Here is a 25,706-nt window from a genome sequence, read left to right on the forward strand (position 1 = left end):
ACAAAGTTAAGAGTGCTTTGTGAGAAGTCAGAACCGATAATTTTTTTTTTTTTTTTTAGTATGTGCAAGTAGCTAGAGGCCTAGAGCTACGAAGAGTTATTAGAAATTGTGCCCGCGCTTTGCTGCTGTTTTGGAGCTAATACAACATTATTCAAGAACTAAATTAACAAAAGATTTATGTCTGTTTTACAACTACAGATGAAATAGTTTGTGTTCTATTGGTAGTGTTGAAAAAATAGGTTGTCATAGTTTAAGGCTAACTTAGTTACAATTGCTGCTGCAATGGTTTACAAAAAATAGTTGATAATGTAGTTGTGGGGGATGTGCGAAAAGTCGCTTTCCTTTGTTTTTAGAAAAAGTGGTTTGGAACTGCAGTCGGTTTTCTCCTTGCTGACAATTCCATTGATGATGTTGTAGAATATCACTTCTAGTTTAGAATGATGACAATGGTCTAGGATCCAGTCTGAAGGTAATTGCTTGACACTCAAATGAGCATAAATTTTTTCTCAAATGAGTATTAGCCAGTTTATTTACAACTTTTACTTGCAATGTTAAAAGACCTTTACAGATTAAAACAATTTTCTCTTTAGCATATATACAGAATGCTAACGTTGGAGCAGAATCCTTAAACTGTCAAACTTCTGCGTCTAGGAGTTTAAAAAACTGTTTTCCCAAGTTCTCGAGTATATGCAACTTTCGAGTCTGCAATACTAGAATTTTGGCCCCAGACATCGGCCAAAAACCGATGTCTAACAAAAACCTGACCGATGTCTTTGTGGGTGATGAGAAAAATCCGGAAAATGCAGACATCGGTTTTTAGCCGATGTCTAGTATTATTTTAGACATCGGTTCCTCATTAGAAATCGATGTAAATAGGTTTAAATGATAACAAACTTGCATGTTTTACTATTGTTAAACCCTCATTTTATTGTATTTAATGCTTAAACAAATATATATTATACAGCACAAGTTTGCATTTTAACATCGTTATTGATTTAAGAAACGATGACTAATACTGTTACAGACATTGGTTCCCATAAAGATTTCTTGTTGTTCATGATTTTGAAGCATAATTTGCCACATATACCACGATTTTAGATTCAATATACAAAGTCTAGTATTGTATGAACCGATATATTTACTTACATTAACATCAGTGCCTAAGGAAAAAACGATGTTAATTATCTATTGTACATCGTTTTCGACAATAAATCGATGTCTGTATATTTTAGTAACATCGATTTCCATTTTGGAACTGATGTCTGGTACTCAGTAACATATCGTTTTCGACAAAAAATCGATGTCTGTATATTTTAGTAACATCAATTTCCATTTTGGAACTGATGTCTGGTACTCAGCAACATATCGTTTTCGACAAAAAATCGATGTCTATATATTTCAGTAACATCGATTTTCATGTTGGAACTGATGTCTGGTACTCAGTAACATATCGTTTTGGACAAAAAATCGATGTCTGTATATTTTAATCGATTTTCATTTTAGAACTGATGTATCTGTATTACTGGACATCAGTTTTTATGGTTAAAACTGATTTCAACTTTATATCTAGTCATCATATTCTATAAAGAGGATGATGTCCACAGAATATGTAGCTGCTGCTATAAATTGCAATTTCGACAGTTAACAAGAGTAAGAGTGATTTGAATATTGGGGTATTTTATCTAAAATCACATCCTAAACAGTTTACAAAATGGGCAAAATAAAACCCCAACTCACCTACTACAAGGCTAGCCTAGCAATTAGTATTCATTTTTGTTCATAATTGCTACACAAAAGTTAATCAAAAGCTAGTCTAACTCAAAATCAAGAAACTGGTCAGAATTTACAGCAGTCTGTAAGTAGTCGGCTACTTCAATGCGCACCTCGTCAAGTTGTTGTTGGGTATACCATTTCCGATCCTTTACCGCCCACTACAAATATATATAACAATGTAAGTCATAATGAAACACTAATATTTAAAACAAAGTTTAATAGAAAATCAAACTAAGGGAAATACTAAGCACTTATAATGACTGAAACTTCAGGAATGCAAACAATTGATAAAGGAACTCCTGCCCTTTCATTCGTAAGCAATAAATAAATCAATAAAAATCAGAAAGATAAATGAAGCGTATATGTACCTCTTCCAAAGCCATAATAGTTGCAGGGACATAATCTAGTTGCCGAGCTCCATGATTGGATACAATTATTCCTGCAGCTCCAGCTTGTATGCATAACCTTGCTGCATTAATGTTAGCACATATATGACAAGTTTGTAACAAGGTATTAGCATCAAGCACAGAAGTAAATTTTGGATCGGAGGTTGAAGTTAGTAATGTGTTTACTTACTATCCTCAGCAGTAATTACGCCCTTTAACAGAATTGGTAATGTAGTGATTGACTGAAGCCATTTCACATCCTGTGAGCCCATGTTACCCATAAAATATTTCAAATTGTTACTTCAGATTGCTACTACGTCATTTATCAATATTGAAGCAATCATCTTACCTTCCAGCTGAGAGAGCGGGCAAATAGTCCAGCAACATATGATGCTAATCCAGAATCATTGGTCTGTAATTTCATTAACACAATGCTGAATAACTAAGCCAAAATGAAAAGTAACTGCAGAGACTTTTATTTGGTCTGATATTAGAAGTAAATGGGTCCAACCTCATCAATCTTTCCAAGATCCAAATTTTCAAAGTTTTTCAATGTCAAACTTGGTGGCATAGTAAACCTGTGAAGAACCATTAGACAGCTTTAGGACCTCATTACGCAAAATCAAGTTAAAGAAGATATATCAAACCTTAAAATGATATTTGATTGCATATGGAACATAGAAGCAGTATCATGTACCAAAAGAGCCACATAGTAACAGTAGATATCACATGAAATTCTTTATCTCCACGCGATATTCTTAAATTACCGCTCACCTGTTCTTGATATCAGTGTCCCTGCGCCCGAGCCTTGGAGTGTCAGCAGTGAGGACTATTGCCTTGTAACCAGCCCTCTCAGCCCTTCTGACAAGCTGTTCTTAATAGTCAGGACCTCCTCCATTTGCACTACTTATTAATATACCATCAGTAAAACTGTGAGAAATTTCTACCTTTTTTTGGTGCTTTGAAATATTCATTACATTTGGTGAATTCATATCCTCCGAAGCTTTCTTCAATAGTGTTGACACTGGTGTTTGTGATGCTCCTACTAGAGGTGAATCCTACAAACCAAATAGAATGAAATATCATAATGAGTCATAATGTCATGTGAAACGGACCAAAAACGAAAGAAATTAAAATGATTTTCGGAATATTGTGCCACTTTCTCATCAAACAAACTTGAATATACATCTAACCAATTTATATATCTAATGTACAACTTACTTCTTGAAGATCTATAGAACTTGGCCATTTTATCATCAATGTATCTCATCAGATCCGGGTCCACTAGTCGAACCCAAAATTATTCTAGCACAAGAAGAAGAAAATAAGTTAGTTAATTACACAAAACCTGGACATAGCAAGATATTTTATAACTCCCCGTCAATGAATCTATGATTATAGCCTTATCCTCCTTTAATACATATGAAATCCCATGTTCACTTGGCTGTTGAAAAGCATACAAACATCACATAAATGTCTATAGATCGAGCACTATATATATAAACCAAAACCAAAATCGATTGGAAAGCAGCAATTAATTTTTGAACACATCCTGAGATTTATATGCTTATCGCAATCCATGATTCAAAATCAAGATACCCACTTTCGAATGGCCCTTATAGAGAAAATTAGTGCATAAAGATGATTGATATCTTTGAATATAAAAACATGGGGGTATCAATAGATTGATATCTTCTAATCTTACTGTTGTTACCTGCAAATATATAACAAAATATTGTTTTGAGCAAAATGCCATTGAAACCAGAAACAAAATGAAAGCACTAACGAAAATAAATTAGGTTTCCAAATCAAATAGACACCGACTGCAGAGCAAACAAAAGAAAGTTATGGAAAGCAAATAGAGCGACATCAAGAGTTCGGTTTTTCTGCTTCTCTTTGCTGTAAAACACAGTAATGAATCAATACATAGCTAATACCATCATCGATCATCTTTCCTAAGTAAGAAAAATGCACACAATTGAAAATAATAAGCTCTACAAAGTGAACTTACAGTCGTATAGAGAGTCTGAGACTGAGCGATCAAGATGAGTAGAGTAGACAAGTATAGAACACTGACAGCTAATTAATAGGGGTTTTTCATTCTGCACCGGTGATTATGCAAGCAAATCAAATCCAAATCCAAATTCAAAATTTAAGATAATCAGAAAGTAGATACAAAAGAAAAACAAAAACAAAAACCTTGGCGGCCTTGGTGAGTTGCTCCAAAGACCTCGGCGGCCTTGGTGAGACGATCGCCACTCTCGCCGACGGAGATGTTGAGGACGAGCTTCTGGACCTTGATTTCCCTCATGGGGTTCTCCGACGCCTACAATTAGAGCTTTACAGAAGAAACAGATTGTTAGATTACGAAATCAACAGAGGCATGTTCAGATTCGGAACAAGAGAAACAGAAAGAAGGGAAGAGAGAGAGAGAGAGAGAGAGAGAGAGAGACAAGGACCAGTCTTCGAGCTTGCAGGGGTACAAGGAGAAGTAGTCGTCGGTGAAGGGAGAGAGAGAGAGGGAGGGAGAGAGAGAGAGAGAGAGAGAGAGAGAGATTGATTGTGCTTACAATCGAGCTTGAGAGAGTTGAAGGGAATGGAGGTGCCCAAGATGGCTAGCTCAGAGGCGGAGGAGGAAGACGAGGAGGTCGGGTGAAAATGAGTTAGGGTTTGGGAATGACTCAAAGTCAATGCAAGTCGTGTGAGAAAAATAACTAAGTGTGGGGGGAATGAAATTTTAAGTCCCGCGTTTCTCAAATTTTTCAACTTAGTCCCTCCGCGTTTTTGTAAATTTTCCGTACGAAACTTTTCTCATCGGTTTATTTGGTGACTGATGTCCACAATAACAATAGAAATCGGTTTCTTCACAAACTGATGTTAAAATGTTTTTTAACATCAGGTGCAATCCTGACCGATTTAATAGTGGTGATGTCTAATGACATTATTCTAGTAGTGCTGAACTACATACAAACAACTAATTAGATTTCAATGCCTAAAAACAAATAAGAAAAAAGAAACAGTAAGAAAAATAATCAATGAGTCAAGAAATGTGATAATGAATCTTTAATTTTGTGTCAATTCATTCTGCAAATATTTTAAAGAAGAAATTTTTATATTTAATTTAATAAAAGCACACTTGTTACCCAAAACTGCAGCTTTAGACAACAACATAATTTAGAACTTTAGCCTCTTTTGTTGTAACTTGACAGTTAAATCAGCTAAACATTTGAATATCACGTATAGATAAAACTAAAACAATAGTAACGATAATAATTTCTCTTTAAATGATTGACAGCATGAATGATTTTTGCAAATATATCTAAAGAATTCACAAACCGCATGAATGACTCCTCTAGTTCCAACCTGATTAAAAATATTAAACTAGTTGCAACAGTTTCATTACTTCATAGACACCAACTTAGAAGCAACTACATGCATATCCTAACAACCCCAAAACTAACCATCATGCCACTTTGACAACCGGCAATCTCTCATGACCAAGTTTGATTATTTTAAGACGGATTCTAAATTTTCCAGCAATTAGAGAATTTTAGAATGAGATGAAGATTGAATTAATCATCTGCATTCTCATGATCTTCGACTATTTCATTAAGAAAAGTTCAACATGAAAGATAGAGACACATTCTATATTCCCCCAGATACAATGGTGGTGCCCAAGACCAAATCTTCAAAACATGGCGCAATGTCAGTTAGTAACAAAAAATTGTAGCCAGTACAACTGGAATCAACTTAACAATTTCATTAAGGTGTAGTGGTCTGTGTATCAAATAATGCATTGTACTGTCAAAAGTTGCTAAACATAAAAACATTAGAAACGGCTATTAATATGTGAGCATTCTTTCTGAGCAGTACTGAAAATCAATGTCAATCAATACTAAGTGAAAGAAATTCAATACCAACTTATTTGATTCAATGCAAGCAATATCATAAAACATTCAAGAGGGAGTTAATGACATTAGCACATTGAAATACTGCACACAAAAAAAAAAAAGAGATTAGGCTAAAAAAAAATGAAAATAAAAGTTAAAGTGTACAGTTATAGAAACTGTAGTCTTTTTAGTTAGACAGGTTTTTTGTTAACAAAAAGAAGTGAGATTATACTAAACAAAATGAATTATTCCAGGAAAAAATATTAACATAAATTTTGAATCAAATCAAAAGAGATATGAAAAGTGCATTTATAGAAACTGTAATATTTCTAGTGAAATAGGTTTGAATATGAAGCTACAATGTTCACACTGAATTCCTGAACCAAGTCAATAAAATTGAAATCAATCTATTCATTTGTCATTGTAGGTATAACTAAATTTGCAAACTTTACAGCAGAATTTGCCAATTTTCTCATTCATTGTTGTAGCTTATTGAATAGAAGACAAATGATAAACAAAAGTAGAGAGTAAAGTTTTAAGAATTCTGTGTAGTAATATAAAGGGGTCCAACGTTATATGTGTAATACCGTCAAACTGGTTTACTAACTATTCAATTATATGTATATTTAATTTAAAAGCAAATCACATAGAATCAAACATTTAGTTACCTGGTTCAAGCTCAACAATGATTCATGAAACTGTAAGGCTTCTGCAAATCTCAATCCAATTCGAAACTCTGGTTCACAGATTGATAGACAGCAAATCTGAACAGCTGAAAAGAATTAAGGACTCCAATCATGATTAGTGGTTAAATAAGTTTGATTAATAAAAAGTTCTAAATTAATACCAATCCTAGCTTGAACGTCAGATAGACAGCACATGCACATTCACCGAATATGTAATATTCCAAACCAACCAACCAACAAAACATTTCAATTGAGCCAAAGAAGGAGAAGAAATCATAGACATCCCTCTCGGCTGCTTTAGTTTAGCAACCAGATTTTGGAAGCGAATCGGCTACACTTGAAATAGAAATTAGATGATAATCACAAACACGAAACATCAACGAAAAGGACCTACGCACCTCACACTCTGTAGATCAAGATTTGCCAAGAAAAAGAAAAGTGATATCCAAAAAAGCCAGGTGCTTCAGATCAAGACCCAGATTCCTCCTCTTCTTCTTCCCGTCCCCCTCTTCTCTCTCTTTTCAGTCTCGTGATGTGAATTTCCCTCTTCTTTCTTCCTCTTGGTTGGTGCAATTGTTCTATCACTCACTCTCTGTACCCCTCTCTCTCTGTTTTTTTTTTTTTTCAGCAGATCAAAGTAGGTTGTCCTTCTCCGGAGTAAACACCCAGTAGAAGAACGAAGAAACCGATGGAAGCATCTAGCAGCTCAATGGCACCCTGAAGTTGTGGGAAAAAAGCAAGGGCAAAATCGATTTTTTACTGTTACATGGACATGTGTGAACAATTAACTCATCTTTCATATATAGTTTAAGGGTTTTTTACTTCAACAGTGTCTGAACTCTTCGAGGACTTTTGAAATGATACCTGAACTTTCAAAGTTATCAATGTGATACCTGGACTCATTTTTTCGTATCAACGTCGTACCTGCGGTCGATTTCCGTCACAGAACCGTTACCTATGACCACCACGTGCCCAGCACGTGAGGCACTTAATGAGGTTAAAAGACTAATTTACCCTCAAAAGTATATACTTCAACAGTGTCTGAACTCTTCGAGGACTTTTGAAATGATACTTGAACTTTCAAAGTTATCAATGTGATACCTGGACTCATTTTTTCGTATCAACGTCGTACCTGCGGTCGATTACCGTCACAGAACCGTTAACTATGACCACGTGCCCAGCACATGAGGCACAAAATAAGGGTAAAAATGACCTTTCCCACTTCCTTTAGTTCTTCACGTGTCCCGTCGTGCCTTCAGTTCTTCTTCTCCATTTCTATTTCCTTTTTCATCTGCAAAATGCAATCAGATGGGATGATGACATTTCCTAGCAAAATGCAAAACCCAAAGCAAAACTTGAATCCAATTCTCTGATGGACGGACACCGCCGAGGACTCCATCTCGTCGGAGTTCTCCAAGCACAACTTGCTCGACGATTTTGCTTCTCTGAATTTATTGTAGGCCAGAGCGGTGTAGACGGTTTCACGACTCTTGGCCTCCAGATCTGAGACTTGGAATTTACCTGAGATTTCAGACAGAGGGATCAGAGAGAGAGAGAGAGAATATGGCCGGCGGCAATCCAGACCTTTTTGTGCAGCTTGCCGGAGATATGATATAAGCGGGCCACGCCATCGTGGCACTCAGCTTCCTCACCGCAACTAATATCACAGCATAAGTTCATGAATTTCAAAAATAATCTGTGTCTTTGTAATTGAATCAAAATCTGCAAAAGTGAAGGAGACTGAGAGTCTCTCTCTTTCTCTCTCTGCAACTCTCTTTCTCTCTCTCAATAGCGGCGAAAAGGCGAAGGATGGTGATGATGGGAGAAAACCCAAAACTGATTTTTCCACGACTGCATGTCTGTGTATAACTATATCTATCTGTATATGATTTATCAAACAATGGGGTAATGATCATTTCATTGATTCCAGCTTCTAATCAATTTGTCCAAAAAAGAACCGGCCTTTGGTTATTTGCGGCTGTAATATCAGTACTTAGTGGGAGCATCGAACCAGGTACTCCGGTGAGGCAATCGGCGGCAGTCGGGGCGGGTGAGGAACAATCTGAGGGTTTTACGGCTGCGGAGGTGGATGACGGGGCTGGCGGATGGGATACGCGTGGGGCTTCAGGCGACGACTGGGCATTGAGTGGTGAGGAGCTTGAATTTTTGCAAGGTAACCATATCGATCTAGCTGAGTTCAATGTGGTTGTAGTCAGGTAGTGCTTGGAAAGGGTTGGGTGGTTGAGAGAGAAGGTGAGATCTGATTTGTGGCCATGGCTTCCAATCGGAGGGGACAAATAAGAGGGAAGAAGACGTCAAAAAAGAAAAACAAGAAAGAAAAAAAGAAAGAAAGCAAAAAAAATAAAAAACAATACTTTTGAGGGTAAATTAGTCTTTTAACCTCATTAACTGCCTCACGTGCTGGGCACGTGGTCATAGTTAACAATTCTGTGACGGAAATCGACCGCAGGTACGACGTTGATACTAAAAAATGAGTCCAGGTATCACATTGATAACTTTGAAAGTTCAGGTATCATTTCAAAAGTCCTCGAAGAGTTCAGACACTGTTGAAGTAAAAAAAAACCCCGTGAAGAACTAAAGGAAGTGGGAAATGCCATTTTTACCCTTATTTTGTACCTCACGTGCTGGGCACGTGGTCATTGTTAACTGTTCTGTGACGGAATTCGACTGCAGGTACGACGTTGATACTAAAAAATGAGTTCAGATATCATTTCAAAAGTCCTCAAAGAGTTCAGACACTGTTGAAGTAAAAAACCCATAGTATAATTGTGATTTTATGATTGGATTTCCTCGAAATGGAAAAAAGAAAAGGAAAGAGAAATAAGGGAATGTGCCCAAATACTGTGTGAACCTTCGATTTGTTATGCATGTGGTTTATAATTGAGATTGACGTCCAACATGGAGATTGCAGAGCAGCCTTTTACTGGAAATGGTTTAGCCACAAATGTCATGACCTTGTGCACTCATAACTAAGGATAGGAATGCGACCAATTAAACAGAGAAATAAGATTGAGTAAACATCAATTTTCTGAAGTTTTGTTGGCTGGCCTGCAGATGACCTTTACTTTTTTCCCATTGTTTGCTTTTGAGCTAGCCACAACAGAAAAATTTCAGCTAAAATTATCATTTGGAGAAACCCTGTGGTTCATTCATGGCTTGCCATCTCAACTTGATTCCCTTTCTCTTTTTATGGAGCTTGTTGAGTACTTGTAATGCTGCAATGAACACACTGAAACCGGGTGACACTCTCGATTCTTCAAGCTCCTTAGTTTCTGAAAATGGGAAGTTCACTTTGAGTACGTTTCCATGTATATGATCGCGATGCAAACCTGAGCTATCTAGTTATAAAGTGGAATGCAAGTCATAATTATGCTTGGGTTGCCAATAGATATACTCCTGTTTTATACGCTTTCGGAATTCTTATGTTAGACATGAACAACACATTGAAAATTACACATGAAAACGGTGATCCAGTGGAGCTCTACAATGCATCAGAAATCACCAGTAGTAGCGTTGTGGCTACACATTTGGATTCTGGAAATTTTGGCTACAAGAGGTGAGCTCTGTTGGATCGGACAAGATGGTTCTGTGGCAAAGTTTTGATTATCCAGGTGATGTACTTCTGCCAGGCATGAAACTAGGGGTTGACCATAGTAGTGGCCACATTTGGTCACTTTCGTCACGGTTAACTGAAAAAAGTGCAATGCCAGGAGCTTTCACTCTTGATTGGGATCCTGATAGACTTGAAATAAAAATTAGGCTACGAGGGGTAGTTAATTGGAGTAGTGGATTCTTCAGAGATGGAAGTTTTGAGTTTCTTAAGCAGAAGAGGTACAATTTTAGCATTGTTTCAAATTAGAATGAAGACTATTTCACTTGCACGCCAGTAGATCAAGGTGCTATACCAGAGTGGCTGCTAACCACAGTTGGGAGACCATATGACTTTGATGAATCATTTGATATTGCAAAAGCAGATTACTGTTATGGATATGACACAGACAGAGGGTGCCAGATTTGGGACCAGCCAACTCAGTGCATGCGTTTTGGTGATGTATTTGAGCAAGACAATGGTTACTTTTATCCAACAGATTCTAGTGGCTCTAATGCAACATCAACGAGTGATTCAAATACAAGCCTCAGCATTAGTGATTGTAAGGCTGCTTGTTGGGCAGATTGTGACTGTCTTGGATTCATTTTTCTGTTAGCTAGCTAATCGGACTGGATGTTGATTTTGGAATGGAAAGTTAAAGTTCATTCCAGCAAAAGCAGGTTACTGTTCGAGTGTTGTTTATTTTTTAACAACAAAATCAGCCAGCAGCCGCTGTAAGCATTCTTGCTCATGAGCTAATGATAATTGTTCAACAAATTTTCCATATAACATGACTTCACATCCTTCAATTAAATGAGAACATGCGCGCACCAACAACAAATAAGAATTTTGGCTTCCACAAAAAGTAAAGAACAAGCAATGATGAATCTTAAGATAAATAGAAGAAACAGAAATCATGATCAGTAAACTTACATGTTTCACACATCTATAGCTAGTTAATTGTAACTCATATACTAGCTTATTGAAATCAGGACTCTCTCCAGACGCTAGTGTATTAAAACTCAACTTATGTTTCAATTGTTAGCCTATACAGCACATAAGTGGATATGAATTGGTGCTGCTGGTCTATTGGTAATGGTGCTTTGCATCCTCAGCTATCTATTAAGCAGAGATCCTGCCCCTCCAGGTAACTTTTCAAACATAATGAATTTTCAGACATGTTTTCAGAGATTTGACAAATGAAATCTTTTTATGTTCTATATTACTCTAAGTAGGGCCTCCAAATAATGGATCAATGAGAGGTGATTTAAGAGTATTTAGCTATGACTCTGTCATGGCTGCTAGCCTGCTACAGACAATTTCTCTGCAGAAAACAAGCTCGGAGAAGGGGGCTTTGGACCTGTTTATAAGGTACATATATTTTGGATAATGAGAAGTAATTTTCTAATTAGTTAAGGGAAATTGATCATCATGTGGCTTATTATGGATCATCAATTCAGGGATCAATGCCGACAGGTCAAGAAATAGCTGTAAAGACGCTGTCAAGAGGTTCGGTACAAGCTTGTTCAGCTTTTTGGATATTGCATTTATGGTGAAGAGAGGATGCTGATATACGAGTATATGCCAAACAAAAGTCTGGACTACATTTCATTTGGTAACCAGACCCTCACTTATTTGTTTCATTTGATTTTTAGTTATGAAAAGACATAACCACTCTCTGTATGTATTGGCCAGATTCTAGCAGATGCATGCTACAAGATTGGAAGAAGCGTTTCAATATAATCGAAGGAATCGCTCAAGGATTGCTTTACTTGCACAAACACTCAAGATCAAAAGTAATTCATAGAGATCTTAAAGCTAGTAACATACTACTTGATGAAAATATGTACCCCAAAATTTCTGATTTTGGTACGGCAAGGATGTTCACACGGCATGAAGTTCAAGCAATTACTAGACGAGTTGTTGGGACATTGTAAGTCTTATATAAGCAACATATTCCTATTTTGTCTTTCAGTTTGTTTCAAATCAAGCATTGATGTATGTATGTTCTAATAAAAGGTTCTTTTTCATTTGGTACGGTGGCTACACGTCTCCTAAGTATGCTATGCAGGGAATTTTTTTTTCTGAAAAAATTGAATATTTTTAGTTTTGGAGTGTTGATGCTTGAAATCATAAGTGGTAGGAAAAACAACAGCTTCCACACTGCTCATCGTGCGCCCAATTTAGTAGGATATGTATGTCATGCAATTCTCTCAGTTATACAAGTATAATTTTTGTTTTTTTATTTTTCATGTGAATGTAAATAAGTTATGTATCCTAAATGGATACAATCTTGTCTCAGGCATGGGAGTTATGGCAAGAAGATGCAGGACTAGAATTGATGGACGCAACTCTAACTGATTCGTGTGTTGAAAATCAATTTTTAAGATGCATCCATGTTGGTCTGCCATGCGTCGAAGAAGATGCAGAACTTCGGCCAACCATGTCAGATGCTATATCTATGCTGACAAATGAAAGCTTTTGCCTTTACCTATACCAACAAGACCAGCATCTTTTCCAGTAAGGATTTCGGCTGGAGTAAATATAAGAGGAAACGACTCTGAAAGATATCAGAAAATGGTTTGTCCGACTCCCTTATTGTAGGACGGTGAAGGCGCTCAATGTGCTGTGGAAGAAGGTGGCTAGCCAGCTAATCCCTCCTGGTTGAGTTTTTACTCAATCAGCTAAGGGGATACAACAATATATCTCCTCTGTATTATACAACAATATATCTCCTCTGTATTATACTTGTAACATTATGTAATAGGTAATTATGTGTATTACAAGGGGTTACTGTAATATATGTCTAATCTGGAGCATTTAAATGAAAAAAGTTCAACCACTTTACGACGTTCTATGAAAGTTTCAATCATTTTAGGATGATTTATAAAAATTAGTGAGAAACAGCTTTCATAAGTTAACAACAGAGTTGTTATGAAAGCTAAAATCAGAATAACTTATTGTTTAAGCACCTCGGTCTTGAACTAGACTTTCTTGATTACAAGATCCGTTTGAAGTTGACTTCTTCACAATGCTTGCATCATGTGAGATTTTCTGCTATCGCCATGGCCATTATTCCAAGGTTGATTTTTGTGTACCAACGCCATTGACGGCTTTCAAGTCGGTTGGGTTTGGGTAATGATGCTATTGGGACCAGATGACTCCCTTTCTCTTTCCTGTTTTTTTTTTCTTTTCTTTTGGCGGCTTGTAATGAATGAGATCTGATACCATTCCTTATTGTACCAACTATTTTAACTATGCGTCAAAAACCCCAAAACGTAAGAGTTCCTAAATTGTGAAGATTGCCAGAGACCAAAGACAACGATAGCCGCTCCTCACTACCAAGTACCAACAACCCAAAGTTCAAGTCTTGAAGAAGAGAAATCATAGGTTTGACGTCCACCCAAGTTCTCTATTTGATTTCAGGTTGAATTTTTTTACCATCTTTCAGCTTTTGGTCAATTGGGTTTTATGGTCTTTGCGAGAAAGGTGGGTGAATTGGGTTGAAGGTGTTTGCTGAAAGTCCTCACTGAGAATGAAAGGTCATTTCTTTAATGCTCAAAATAGCTGTTAGTGGAAAAAAGCTACATGCTTGTCACTCCCCTCTCTATCAATCAAACAAAAATCTGATTAATTAAAGCAAAAAACTTTAATTCCTGTGATGCTGTGTCCCGCTGGCTACAGTTGACCATTTACTTTATGGGGAGACATTGGTTTTGAGTGTTAAATTCTCTTCAATTATTCCAGCACAAAAAAGGGTCTCTAGAATATTTTGCTTTTTTGGCTGTACAGTACAGCGCAGCAAGAAAAATTTTCAGCATAGATTTTATCATTTGGATTTTGGAGGAGTACTCTGTGGTTTTGGTGATTTAGCATTTATGGCTGGCGGTGTCGATTTGATTTGCTTAGTGTTTATGTGGAGCTTGTGGAGTATTTGTGATGGTGCAACAAACACACTGAAACCAGGTGAAAGTCTAAATTCTTCAAGCTTGTTAGTTTCTGCAAATGGGAAGTTCACTTTGAATTTTCGTGTTTATGAGCATGAGGCAAACTTGAGTTACTTAGTTATAAAGTGGAATGCGAGTCATAACTATGCGTGGGTTGCAAACAGAGAAACACCCATTTTGTACCCTTTTGGAGTTCTTACATTGGACAGGAACTACACATTGAAGATTACTGACAGAGATGGGGATGCTGTGGTGCTTTACTCTGCTGATTCGGAGACTATCAGTGGTGATGCTGTGGCTACTCTTATGGATGATGGGAATTTTGTGCTGCAAGAAGTGAGTGATGATGGATCGGTGAAGAGGGATTTGTGGCAGGGTTTTGATTATCCTGGGGATGTGCTTCTGCCAGGTATGAAATTAGGGGTTAACCGTAGTAATGGGCATAATTGGTCACTTTCGTGCTGGTTAACTGAGAAAAGTGCAGTGCCAGGACCTTTCACTCTTGAATGGGACCCTGATGGACACGAATTGAAAATTAAGCGGCGTGGGGTGGTGTATTGGAGTAGTGGAGTGTTTCGAGATGGGAATTTTGAAAATATTAAGCAGAAGAGGTTTAGTTTTAGCGTTGTTTCAAAGAAGAATGAAGACTATTTCAGTTACACTGCTTTAGATGAAAATGCTGTATCAGAATGGATGCTAACCACAATAGGGCGACTACAAGACTTTGATGAATCAATTGATATTGCAAAAGCAGATTCCTGTTATGGGTATAACACAGATGGAGGATGCCAGATTTGGGACCAGCCAACTAAGTGTAGGCGTTATGGTGATGTATTTGAGCAAGAAAATGGTTACTTCAATCCAACGGATTCTAGTGGCTCTACTGCAACATCAACAAGTGATCCAAATACAAGTCTCACTATTAGTGATTGTAAGGCTGCTTGTTGGGCAGATTGTAACTGTCGTGGATTCATCTTTCTGTTTGTTAATCAGACTGGATGCCGGTATTGGACTGGAAACTTGAAATTCATTGCAGACAGCGCAGGTTATAGTTCAAGTGTTGTATATTTTTTAACAACAAAGTCAGACAGCAGCTGTAAGTTACTCATCCTTAGCTTGTTTATAATGAGCATGTTTGTCAAAACTCAAAACTATAGCTGGTATATTGTAACTCAATATATAGCTAATTGTTAGCCTATGCAGCGCATAAGTGGATATGGATTGGCGCTACTATTGGCACTTCTGTATTTTTAATGGCGGTTTGCATCATCTGCTGTCTATTAAGAAGAAGAAAACTCTCCCTTTTTGGTAAGTTCTTAAACATAATGAACTTTTAGAGATAATTTCCCAGATTTGAACAACAAAATAATTTTCTATATTGTTCTAAATAGGGAAGAACAAAGCAAAGATTGATGAGAAGGACCTGCTTGACTTAAGGGGATCTGATATATCAACTGATGTCCACGGGATTCAGAATGATGGATCGATGGGACATGATTTAAGAGCATTTAGCTATGAATCTATCATGGCTGCCACAGACTGCTTCTCCTTACAAAACAAGCTAGGAGAGGGGGGCTTTGGACCTGTTTATAAGGTAAGTTTGAGGTATTGAGAAGTAATTTTCTAATTACGTGTTGAATGAAACTGATCATATGGCTTATTACGGATCATCAATTCAGGGAAAATTGTCAGAGGGGCGAGAAGTAGCTATAAAGAGGCTTTCAAGAGGTTCGGTGCAGGGAACATTGGAGTTTAAAAATGAATTGATACTCATATCTGAACTCCAACACACTAACCTTGTTCAGCTCTTGGGATATTGCATTCATGGTGTAGAGAGGATGTTAATATACGAGTATCTGTCAAACAAAAGTTTAGACTACATCTTATTTGGTAATTAGCTGTGTTTTCATCTAAGTACTTGTTTCATCTGAGTTTCAGTGGTGAAAATGCATAGATTTTGTCCTGTTAACGAAGAACTCTGTATATATTGGTCAGATTCAACCAGAGGCATGCTACTAGATTGGAAGAAGCGTTTCAATATAATTGAAGGAATTGCTCAAGGATTGATTTACTTGCACAAATACTCAAGATTGAAAGTAATCCATAGAGATCTTAAAGCTAGTAACATACTACTTGATGAAGATATGAATCCCAAAATTTCTGATTTTGGTTTGGCAAGGATTTTCACGGTTAATGAAGTTGAAGCAAATACTAATCGGATTGTTGGCACATAGTAAGTCATACATTAGCTACATATTTCTACTGTTTCTTTCAGTTTTGGTTGCTAATCAGACATTTTTGTGTCTGCACTAAAAATAGTTTCTTTTTCATATGGACAGTGGATTGTTGGCACATAGTAAGTCATACATTAGCAACATATTTCTACTGTTTCTTTCAGTTTTGGTTGCTAATCAGACATTTTTGTGTCTGCACTAAAAATAGTTTCTTTTTCATATGGACAGTGGTTACATGTCTCCTGAGTATGCTATGGAGGGAATTTTTTCTGGCAAATCTGATGTCTTTAGTTTTGGAGTGTTGATGCTTGAAATCATAAGTGGTAGGAGAAACAACAGCTTCCACAATGCTCATCGCTCGCTCAATTTAGTAGGATATGTATGTCATGCAATTCTCTCAGTTGTAACGAATTTCTTTTTCCTTTGATGTGTGAATTTTTGATAATTTAGAGAAATCAATCTTCTTTCAGACATGGGAGTTATGGAAAGAAGGTGCAGGACTAGATTTAATGGATCCAAGGCTAAGCGATTCATGTAATAGAGATCAACTGCTAAGATGCATACATGTTGGTCTATTATGCGTGGAAGAAGATGCAGAACATCGGCCAACCATGTCAGATGCCATATCACTGTTGACAAATGAAAGCTTGCCATTACCTACACCAACAAAACCAGCATTTTTCCCAGTAAGACGTGTGGCTGAAGTTGATGGAAGTGGAAACAGATCAGAAATTTCGTCAAATGACTTGTCAAACTCCTTTGTTATTGGGCGATGAAGGCGTTAACATATGTTTGGTGTGTGTCAAAATTATACTTACATGAATGTGATTGTAGTTTGTTTACAAAAGTTACTAGCTGGAACTGCATATGTGCCTGTGGCAGTAGGTGGATAAACCCCCTAGTTGTCCTGGCAGAGTGGGAACTACTGAGGACTTCTTTGTGGTTTGTGTTCCCCTGTACAAATGTTTCTTATACATTAACACATATCTCCTCTGGATTGTAGTTTGTATGTAATAGGTAATTAGTACACACTAAGAATCACAGTTGTTTTGATACTTGATGTACATGATGTGTACAAGTTTCCTGTCATTAACATTTTCAGCAGCACTAGTGTCGTGATTATGAGATGCCTTGAGGGCTTGCTGCTCTGTTTTTCATTTTTAAAAGTAAAAGTTGTTCAATTTCCTTTTCAATAACTTATTTATGGATTTTGACATGGAGCTACCCTCATTCCTGCGCATGAATGGTGACTGCTTATTGTAGCACCAGCAGTTCTTTGCAATATTCCATGTATCCTCTTTTCTTATACTCAGCTTTCTTGAATTGTTGTTTATTCTGAATGCGAGCAGAGAAGGAAACACGATGTTTATCAGTATTAGGCTTCAACCCACTCAAGCTAATGTTACAGACTTTGTTCAGTCCAGCGTTTCACTCAGACTAACAGAACCAGTTGACTTTCTTGATATTTTTGCTCAGTTTTTCATGGATGTGGACTTGTTATGCTGCAAAGGATACACTCAAGCTAGGTGACACTCAGATTCTTCAGGTTCTTTTGTTTCTGCTACAGGGAAGTTCATTTTGGCCTATTGGGTATATGAGGTTAATTCCAACTTCAGCTACTTAGCTATAAGGTGGGATGATAATAAAAGTCATATGCATGGATTGCCAACCCGGACACACCTATTTTGTACGAGAAATAATATCTGCTACATGGTCTAACGATTTTGAATTACGCTTAGAATTTGGTCTGTACATTTTATTGTGAGATTCTGATCCTGAATCATTGTCCAGTTGTTCATTTCAGGCGTAGGGGTTATGGAAACAAGGTGGAGAGCTAGGACAAATGGATTCAACAATAGGAGATTAATGTGGTATGTACTAGAGATTGACAATGAAGATGCATCCATGTTGGTATGCTTTCCCAGAGTCCTATCGACCGAGTTGCACACTCACTAGATCCAAGAGGGCTGGCCGCTTTGGCGTTGTGATAATTGAAATTGGGTTCATAATTGCAACCAAACCATGCCACCAACCCAACCACCCCTAGTCCTGACGAAATGATAACTGATCAATAAATACCAGCAACCTCTACTTCAATAATAGAGTTCTGTTTTCCATTGTTCTTTATTTTGTAATTATTATATTTGAGAATTTCCTTCATTAGTGAGACACAGACTATGAACTTTCTGGGAAGGAGTTACCTGACCCAGACAGGAGTACTGTATTCTCAACAAAAAAAAAAAAAAAGACAGGAGTACTGAGTATGCATGTGAATCCTCAGACTCCGTTCAATCGAACTTCTCCCCTCACCAAAAAGATGACAAAAAAACGTGTTTTTGCGCAGGAAGGGTACCTGCTATTGATATTCAATCAATGTTGAAATGGGGGAAGAAGGGGTTTGAGGGACTTGTGGAAACCTGAAATCTTGAAAGTTTCAGCCTTTCAAAATTACTCCAGCCCCTTCTTTTCTCCGCCCTCTAAATCCTACAACAGCTAATGAGTTCATTGCAGTTTCAGCTACCTATAGGCCGGGTACATGAGCTCTGTAATTCGCACTTGGATGTTTCAATCTTTCATCTTTCATTTGTCCATTAGTCTCTCTCTTTACAATATTGGATGTGTAAGCAATAAATTTGATGAGTGTAATGTGATTCTGCAGAGGCACTTTGCCTGTGATGTGTAGGAAAGATGCATGGCTCAAACTTGTAGTGGTGCTGAAAACACTGGGGACTCACTAAAATCAGGAGACATTCACAATTCTACAAGTAGCTTAGTTTCTTCTTCTGGGAAATTCACTTTTGAATTCTGGACAAATGGTACCATCTCCAGCAACCTAGTTACACTGCACGGTAATGGTCCAAACCAAGCATGGGTTGCCAACCGACACATGCCTATTCCATATCCAACGGGAGTTCTTTCCTTGGACATGAACAACACATTGAAAATCACAACCCAAAAAGGTGGTGATCCCCCTATAGTGCTTCACTCGGCTTCGAAATGTATTAGCGTTAATGTAGCTACCCTTTTGGATTCTGGTAATTTTGTCCTACAAGAAGTGAACTCTAACCAGGTGTAGTGGGAAAGTTTTGATCATCCAGCAGACACATTTTTACCAGGCATGAAATTAGGGGTGAACCATAAGACTGGCAAAATTTGGTCAATTACATCATGGAAAACTCACACCAACCCAGAGATGGGAATTTTCAACCTTGATTGGGACCCAAATGGACACCAATTGGAGCTTAGAAGACGTGGGGTGGTTTATTGGAGAAGTGGAAAATTTACAAGCAATAGTTTTGAGTTCATTTTGCCTTATCAAAGGCAGAGGTACAACTTCAGCATGGTTTCAAATGAGTATGAAGACTACCTCACTTACGCTGCTCTAGAGGATCAAACTAATGAACCAGAATGGATCCTAAGATTTCAGGGGAGACTTTATGATAATGATGACCAAGTCGGTATTGTAGAAGCAGACATGTGTGGTGCGTATAACACTGAGGGAGGGTGCCAGAGAAGGGACCGGACACCAGACTGTACAACAGGGTTTGAGTTTAGCAATAATTTTGAGGAAAAAAATGGTTCCTTCAAACCAAGTACTTCCTCCTTGTCTAGTTCAAGATGCCCGTACTGGCTTAATTTTGCTTCAGATAAAAATTACAGCAGTAGTAGTACAGATTGTCAGGCTACATGTTGGCAAGATTGTGATTGCATTGGATATGACTTTCTATTTGATAATCAGACTGGATGCCGATTTTGGAGTGTAGATTGTCCCTTCTCTGAAGACCTTACTGGTTCGGCTACTACAACTGGTTTTGTAGTTATGACAAGACCACCAATGATAAGAACATCATCATCATCTCGCAAAAAGGGTAAGTCTACTTGTAATTTTATCTGTCCAATATATATTTCAAGAATTGTTCTTACAAAGAATCAACCTTACTGGAGAATCATATATTAGTCATTTGAAGTTCTGAACTAGACTAACCATGACAATCTATACATGAGAATGTAAATACTGAATAACTGAAACAATCATGGTCATAATCAAATGGTACGTTAAACAATTAGCAAGGATATATAATTCTTATTTAAGACTTCGATGACTGAGATTATTGGATAATATTGTGACATGGCCCCAACAATGCCAATCCCTTTCCGATTCAGAGGAAAATATATCCCTTTCCGATTGAGTTTGATCACATTATCTTTGACAGTTGTTGCAACAAATTGAAATTCTAAAGTTTCAATACTAATCTAATTGTATAGGTAAGAACAGGACGAAGATTTTTCAGAAAGAACTACTTAGCTTCATGAGATCTAATAGACCAACTGCTGTGGATGGACTTCAAATTGACGGAAAGATGGGGCAGGATTTAAGTGTATTTAGCTATGCATCTGTATTGGCTGCCACATGCAACTTCTCTGAAGAAAACAAACTGGGACAGGAGGGCTTTGGACCGGTTTACAAGGTAATTAAGTAATGGTTTAAATAATGAAGTGTATTTCTATTTTTGTTAGTAGCTGAAAAATATAATAGGTTTCTTCTTTATTACCTACACATCTAAAGCAGAAATATAATAGTTGGTCTGATGATCTAAAGTTTTACTGTTAATTCAGGGAAAACTGGTGACTGGGAGAAGAAATAGCTGTGAAGAAGCTTTCAAAATCTTCAGGGCAAGGCGTGTCAGAGTTCAAGAATGAATTAATCCTCATATATCATGAACTTCAACACACAAACCTTGTTCAGCTTTTCGGATTTTGCCTTCATGGTGAAGAGAGGATGTTGATATATGAGTACATGCCAAACAAAAGTTTGGACTACTTCTTATTTGGTTGGCAAATCTAAACTTAGCTGGTAGTTGGTTTCATTTGTTCTTAGCCAGAAATGCATGTTCATATGTTTTCTTCTTTAAGTTTTAATCAACTCCCTATGTTGGACAGATTCAACAAGAGGCATGTTACTTGACCGGAAGAAGCGTTTTAATATAATTGAAGGAGTTGCTCAAGGATTAATTTACTTGCACAAATACTCAAGATTGAGGGTGATTCATAGAGATTTAAAAGCTAGTAATGTCCTACTTGATGACAATATGAATCCAAAAATTTCCAACTTTGGTCCGGCAAAAATCTTCACGCATAATGAAATGGAAGCAAATTCTAGCTAGTAGGATTGTGGGAACCCAGTAAGTGAACAATATTTATTCTTAATTATCACATGTTTAATTAGTTTTATTTTGGTAGCTAAGCTTGAAAGTTTATAGATCATTAATAAGTTATAATTAACTTTTTGATGTTTTGGTTTGTTGCAGTGGTTACATGCCTCTGGAGTATGCCAATGAGGAAATTTTTTTCTATAAAAACTGATGTCTACAGTTTTGGAGTATTACTGCTTGAGAATTGAGATCATAAGTGGGAGGAAAAGCAATAGCTTCTACAATGATGATCATGTGCACAATATAGTAGGATATGTATGTATGTCAAACAAATCCAAGTTTTGATAAAGTACAAGGTGTTGGATCAGTACCTGATAATTTTGTATGAATATCCTTGCAGGCATGGAGATTATGGAACGAAGGTACATGGCTAGAACTAATGGATCCCAACATTAGGCGATTCATGTAATAGGGATCAATTTCTAAGATGTGTCCATGTTGGTCTACTATGCGTTGAGGAAAATGGAGAGGATCGGCCGACCATGTTAGAAGTGATACAGGCATTGACGAACGAAACCATGGCACCACCAGCACCTACAAAGCGAGCATTTTGTATAGAAAGAACAGCGGTCATGACCAGTGGTATGGGAGGTGGTACGGGACCAGAAATCGAATCCCTGAATATGGTTTGTCCATTTCAGAATTCACTGGACGTTAGTTGAAGATACTATATTTGTGTTGTGCATGTAGCTTCTGAAATTATTGTGGTCAGGCTAATGGCTACGGTATGTATAGCAGTGCTCAGGTACGGCAAGTCCAGCAGCAGTAATTTTGATGGTTGGCTATTCAATTGAAATGTCTTGTATCTCTTGAAACATGAGCTAGTAATGGTCTCTTAACTATGACCAACGGCAGCAGCAGGAAATCAGGAATAGCTTAAGTGGACAAATGCTTTGGGTGGGCCTGTTTGGATTGCTTAAATCCTGGTCGTTTGCAATATCTATTTTGGTACTATATAATTAGTATTTTAGTGCGAACTAGGTGCTCCTCCTAATTACTTTTTGCTTCTGAGAGGTCTTAAATTTGGCTTGTTTATTATTGTCTACTTTCTGCTAGTGGGATTTACCTTTTTGGTCATAGTGTTAAAGCTAAAGTAGCTATATAACCTTGGTTTTATCGCAGTTGAGTATTTTATCGCCTCTCAAAATTTCTATTTTGGGGGGCATAACATCTTCATTTTCACTCATTATTGATCATTAATAAAAAAAATTATTAGCAGACAATAACAACATAATAGCTTTTATTGGCCCTCCTCCCACTAATAAAATTTTTATTTGGTTTTATTGAGGGCAATAAAAGCCTCCAGCGACCTCTAGCGAGGTTCCGGCAAAGTGGCAAATCTAAACTTTTATTGCCCCCCAGTAAAAATGTTATTGGGGGGCAATAAAAGTTTATTAGGTTTTATTATGGGTCAATAAAAGTCTCTGGTGACCTATGAGATCTTCAAAGACCTCTTTGGAGACCTCCGACAAGATTTCCTGTTAAGTCCTGCGACCGGTGACGGGAGTCCGGCGAAGTCTCTGATGACTTCTATCTCTTGAAGTGAGAAAAAGAGAGAGAGCAAAATTATCCCAAAAATAAACAAAAAACAATAATAATTAAAAAAAACTTAGTTGTGTATTAGGGCAAAATATATGAAATTTATTACATAAGTGGACAATCTTATAATATGTTTGGATAAATAGTATTAGTATGGCTCAAATTTGAGTACATAAACATTTTCCCAATTTTTGAGCCTAATTTCTTCAACCTTTTTCTCAATTTCTTCGAAAGGGTATTGAACGCGTTAAACGGAAAAAGTGAACACGGAAACCCGGGACTACCGGGTTACACTTTCATCATAACTCTGATTGACTAACAAAAGTTTCTTTTACACGCCTTTCCTTAATTTAACGTATGTGCAGGTTCCATCACCTAATAACTAGATTCTTAATTAATTGTACCTTTAAGGTCAATTAACCTGTGCGCACTGATGAGCATTTCAATTCGATCACGCCAAGTCTCCAACCTCGTGTTCTCCCAGCACTCGGTTCCTCTTGGCAAAATCATACTATCACTCCGATTGTTGCAGTTGCCGCTGATAGGTATTTTTCTATGACTTTGTGATTTAATCAAGAGAGTTTCTATTGGGACCTCCAAATCTGCTCACTTGACCTCACTATATTATGAATTATTAAATGACATATATAACCTACTATAAAATAACTATTAAGGACAATAATTATACCAAAAAAATTATTATATTTATTTTCTCTAGATTTTCCAATTCAATAATATTAGATTGCATTCTTTATTATTTTCCCTATCTATTTTCATTTTCCAATTTCACTATATACTCATTAAAGCATTCATATATATTTAATAAGAAATAAAACTATGATTAAGATAAAAATGTATGATATGCATATTGAACTCATATTGGTCAGGGAGAACAAAATAAATTGTATTATGACCTAAATCTATATCTATCCATTATATTTGCAGAAAGAAAAAGAAAAAAAACAGAGCTAGCAAATAAAAATAAATAAATAAATATTTAAATAATTAATCATGAGGTACAGAGAAACATTAAGAAAAAATTATTAATCTTTTTTTTTTCACAGCTAAAAAAGAAAAAGTAAATAAAAAAAATCACATAATATTTCATGTTATTTTATTTTTATTAATTTTTAAAACTCAATACTTTGTGTTTGATTTTTTTTTATTGGATAAGAGATCTGATTAAGGAATGAAGATGTAATTAAGATTTATAGAGTAATTAAATCATTGAAACGACTAAAGTTTTTTATTATAAAGATCTTAGTTTGTTTGTAAATTATATGAGTGAGGTTATTTGGGGAACTTTAGTGAGGTTTAATGAGTAAATTTAGTATTTAAAAATTTGATAGGGAGGTGTAAAAAGCATAGAGGTCAAGTGAGTAAATTTGAAGGTTCCAATAGAAAAACTCTTTAATCAATCCTCACTTGAATGTTATTTTTAACTATTTTTAATTTCTTAAAACTATGGTTCCCTCTAATAGTTCATGCGTAAGGTTTCACATAATTAGTCATTTTTGTTGAGGAAGGAGGCTTCTTATATTTCATTAATTAATCACCTTTTTTTTTTTTTTTTGATGAAAAGAGGTCAGCTCATTATATAGATTCAGCAAGCAATACAAAAACGAAACACCCCTATAGGGTTGACAGAAAGAATCGTTCATTAGAGAACCCTAAAACCTATTCTAAATTCAAGAATAAGACCCAGGAAAGACCCAGGATACCCAGGATACCCCCAGTACACCCACCCTTTAGAAAATCCACGCACCATTATTCCAAACAAAAATCTAGAATCTCCGAAGCAAGTAAGTAAAAATGACCCTCAGAGTATCTAATTTTTGCGACCTAAAATAGAAATTAAACAATTGCGGGAATGGAAGGTGATGCTTCTTCATGCTCCGAGTCCTCCATGCCTGCAATCTCAGTCTTTTTGGATGCTTCAGCAGCAACAAGTTCACAAGAAGATTCACCACGGCGGGCCCAAAATACCCTACTCTAGCAACCCCGCAACACAAGGGCAGCCAACAACATAAGGGCAACCAACTCCACATCGAGCCAAATGTTGGGGTTATAGTTCTGGCCTAACACGGCCCAGATGGCGCCAATTGATGAGGATACCCTAGCGTCCAGACCACCACCACCTCTGACTTGCCACACCGCAAAGCTTCTACATAAAGCCACTACTAGACTACCACGACCAAGCTAATTCCCACCCCAGTCGCGAGCATCACCAAAGAAAGCAAATCGAGCCAGATCACCATCCTTCACCATTACCAGATTGCTGCCCTCGTCTCCAAAACCAACCAGGCCAAAACAACCCGGACGGAATCCGTCGAGACGCATCAGAGTCTCCACGCCCAGAAACCCTCTCCACCTCCAAGGATTGATTCTGCTATTTGCAGTACCTCCTTCACCGAACACATAAGGATCC

At 37.0% G+C, this 25,706-nt stretch overlaps 4 protein-coding genes across 7 annotated transcripts; 3 read left to right on the forward strand and 1 right to left on the reverse strand.

Annotated features, from left to right (window-relative positions):
• Window positions 1-1,808: 1,808 nt before the first annotated feature.
• LOC112203352 ((S)-2-hydroxy-acid oxidase GLO1-like) lies at window positions 1,809-22,113 on the reverse strand. The gene is made up of 12 exons (XM_024344334.2): window positions 22,051-22,113; window positions 6,718-6,821; window positions 4,359-4,497; window positions 4,171-4,261; window positions 3,381-3,464; window positions 3,107-3,217; window positions 2,934-3,028; window positions 2,671-2,737; window positions 2,509-2,571; window positions 2,350-2,419; window positions 2,142-2,242; window positions 1,809-1,931 (listed from the first exon to the last, which is right to left on the reverse strand). The coding sequence occupies exons 5-12, from the start codon at window positions 3,414-3,416 to the stop codon at window positions 1,809-1,811; spliced, it is 666 nt and encodes a 221-aa protein (XP_024200102.2). The 5' UTR covers window positions 3,417-3,464; window positions 4,171-4,261; window positions 4,359-4,497; window positions 6,718-6,821; window positions 22,051-22,113.
• On the forward strand, window positions 11,584-13,192 carry LOC121048835 (G-type lectin S-receptor-like serine/threonine-protein kinase CES101). The gene is made up of 5 exons (XM_040505351.1): window positions 11,584-11,716; window positions 11,806-11,960; window positions 12,041-12,278; window positions 12,405-12,540; window positions 12,648-13,192. Exons 2-5 carry the CDS (start codon window positions 11,909-11,911, stop codon window positions 12,867-12,869), a joined length of 648 nt encoding a protein of 215 aa, XP_040361285.1. The 5' UTR covers window positions 11,584-11,716; window positions 11,806-11,908; the 3' UTR covers window positions 12,870-13,192.
• Window positions 13,645-17,615, forward strand: LOC112203353 (G-type lectin S-receptor-like serine/threonine-protein kinase CES101). Of its 4 annotated transcripts, XR_005799067.1 has the most exons (8): window positions 13,645-15,388; window positions 15,487-15,600; window positions 15,684-15,886; window positions 15,972-16,182; window positions 16,288-16,525; window positions 16,632-16,648; window positions 16,755-16,905; window positions 16,997-17,138. XR_005799067.1 is itself a non-coding variant. In XM_024343805.2 (7 exons), exons 1-7 carry the CDS (start codon window positions 14,224-14,226, stop codon window positions 17,300-17,302), a joined length of 2,388 nt encoding a protein of 795 aa, XP_024199573.1. In that variant the 5' UTR covers window positions 13,648-14,223; the 3' UTR covers window positions 17,303-17,615. The 4 variants fall into 4 exon arrangements, 2 of the variants coding, with proteins under 2 accessions (XP_024199573.1, XP_024199574.1); XR_005799066.1 differs by lacking the exon at window positions 16,632-16,648 and having other exon boundaries at window positions 16,735-16,905; XM_024343805.2 differs by lacking the exon at window positions 16,632-16,648 and having other exon boundaries at window positions 13,648-15,388; window positions 16,997-17,615.
• Window positions 17,749-22,221, forward strand: LOC112202796 (G-type lectin S-receptor-like serine/threonine-protein kinase CES101). Its single transcript, XM_040505350.1, has 5 exons — window positions 17,749-20,395; window positions 20,793-20,995; window positions 21,144-21,709; window positions 21,836-21,994; window positions 22,080-22,221. Exons 1-3 carry the CDS (start codon window positions 19,645-19,647, stop codon window positions 21,225-21,227), a joined length of 1,038 nt encoding a protein of 345 aa, XP_040361284.1. The 5' UTR covers window positions 17,749-19,644; the 3' UTR covers window positions 21,228-21,709; window positions 21,836-21,994; window positions 22,080-22,221.
• Window positions 22,222-25,706: the final 3,485 nt, after the last annotated feature.

The sequence above is a fragment of the Rosa chinensis genome, chromosome 5, assembly GCF_002994745.2.
Source record: "Rosa chinensis cultivar Old Blush chromosome 5, RchiOBHm-V2, whole genome shotgun sequence".
Lineage (NCBI taxonomy): Eukaryota > Viridiplantae > Streptophyta > Magnoliopsida > Rosales > Rosaceae > Rosa > Rosa chinensis.

Coding starts and splice junctions, on each gene's coding strand:
- LOC112203352 (XM_024344334.2), bottom strand. CDS start 3,416: ATGATAAAATGGCCAAGTTCTATAGATCTTCAAGAA. Junction 3,029..3,106: donor TTTCAAAGCACCAAAAAAAG/GTAGAAATTTCT, acceptor TATTAAGAACAG/CTTGTCAGAAGGGCTGAGAG. Junction 2,420..2,508: donor CCCGCTCTCTCAGCTGGAAG/GTAAGATGATTG, acceptor ATGGGCTCACAG/GATGTGAAATGGCTTCAGTC.
- LOC121048835 (XM_040505351.1), top strand. CDS start 11,909: ATGCTGATATACGAGTATATGCCAAACAAAAGTCTGGACTACATTTCA. Junction 12,279..12,404: donor AGACGAGTTGTTGGGACATT/GTAAGTCTTATA, acceptor ACGTCTCCTAAG/TATGCTATGCAGGGAATTTT. Junction 12,541..12,647: donor CGCCCAATTTAGTAGGATAT/GTATGTCATGCA, acceptor ATCTTGTCTCAG/GCATGGGAGTTATGGCAAGA.
- LOC112203353 (XM_024343805.2), top strand. CDS start 14,224: ATGGCTGGCGGTGTCGATTTGATTTGCTTAGTGTTTATGTGGAGCTTG. Junction 15,389..15,486: donor AACAAAGTCAGACAGCAGCT/GTAAGTTACTCA, acceptor GCTAATTGTTAG/CCTATGCAGCGCATAAGTGG. Junction 16,526..16,754: donor AATCGGATTGTTGGCACATA/GTAAGTCATACA, acceptor TCATATGGACAG/TGGTTACATGTCTCCTGAGT.
- LOC112202796 (XM_040505350.1), top strand. CDS start 19,645: ATGAAATTAGGGGTGAACCATAAGACTGGCAAAATTTGGTCAATTACA. Junction 20,396..20,792: donor ATCATCATCTCGCAAAAAGG/GTAAGTCTACTT, acceptor CTAATTGTATAG/GTAAGAACAGGACGAAGATT. Junction 20,996..21,143: donor GCTTTGGACCGGTTTACAAG/GTAATTAAGTAA, acceptor CTGTTAATTCAG/GGAAAACTGGTGACTGGGAG.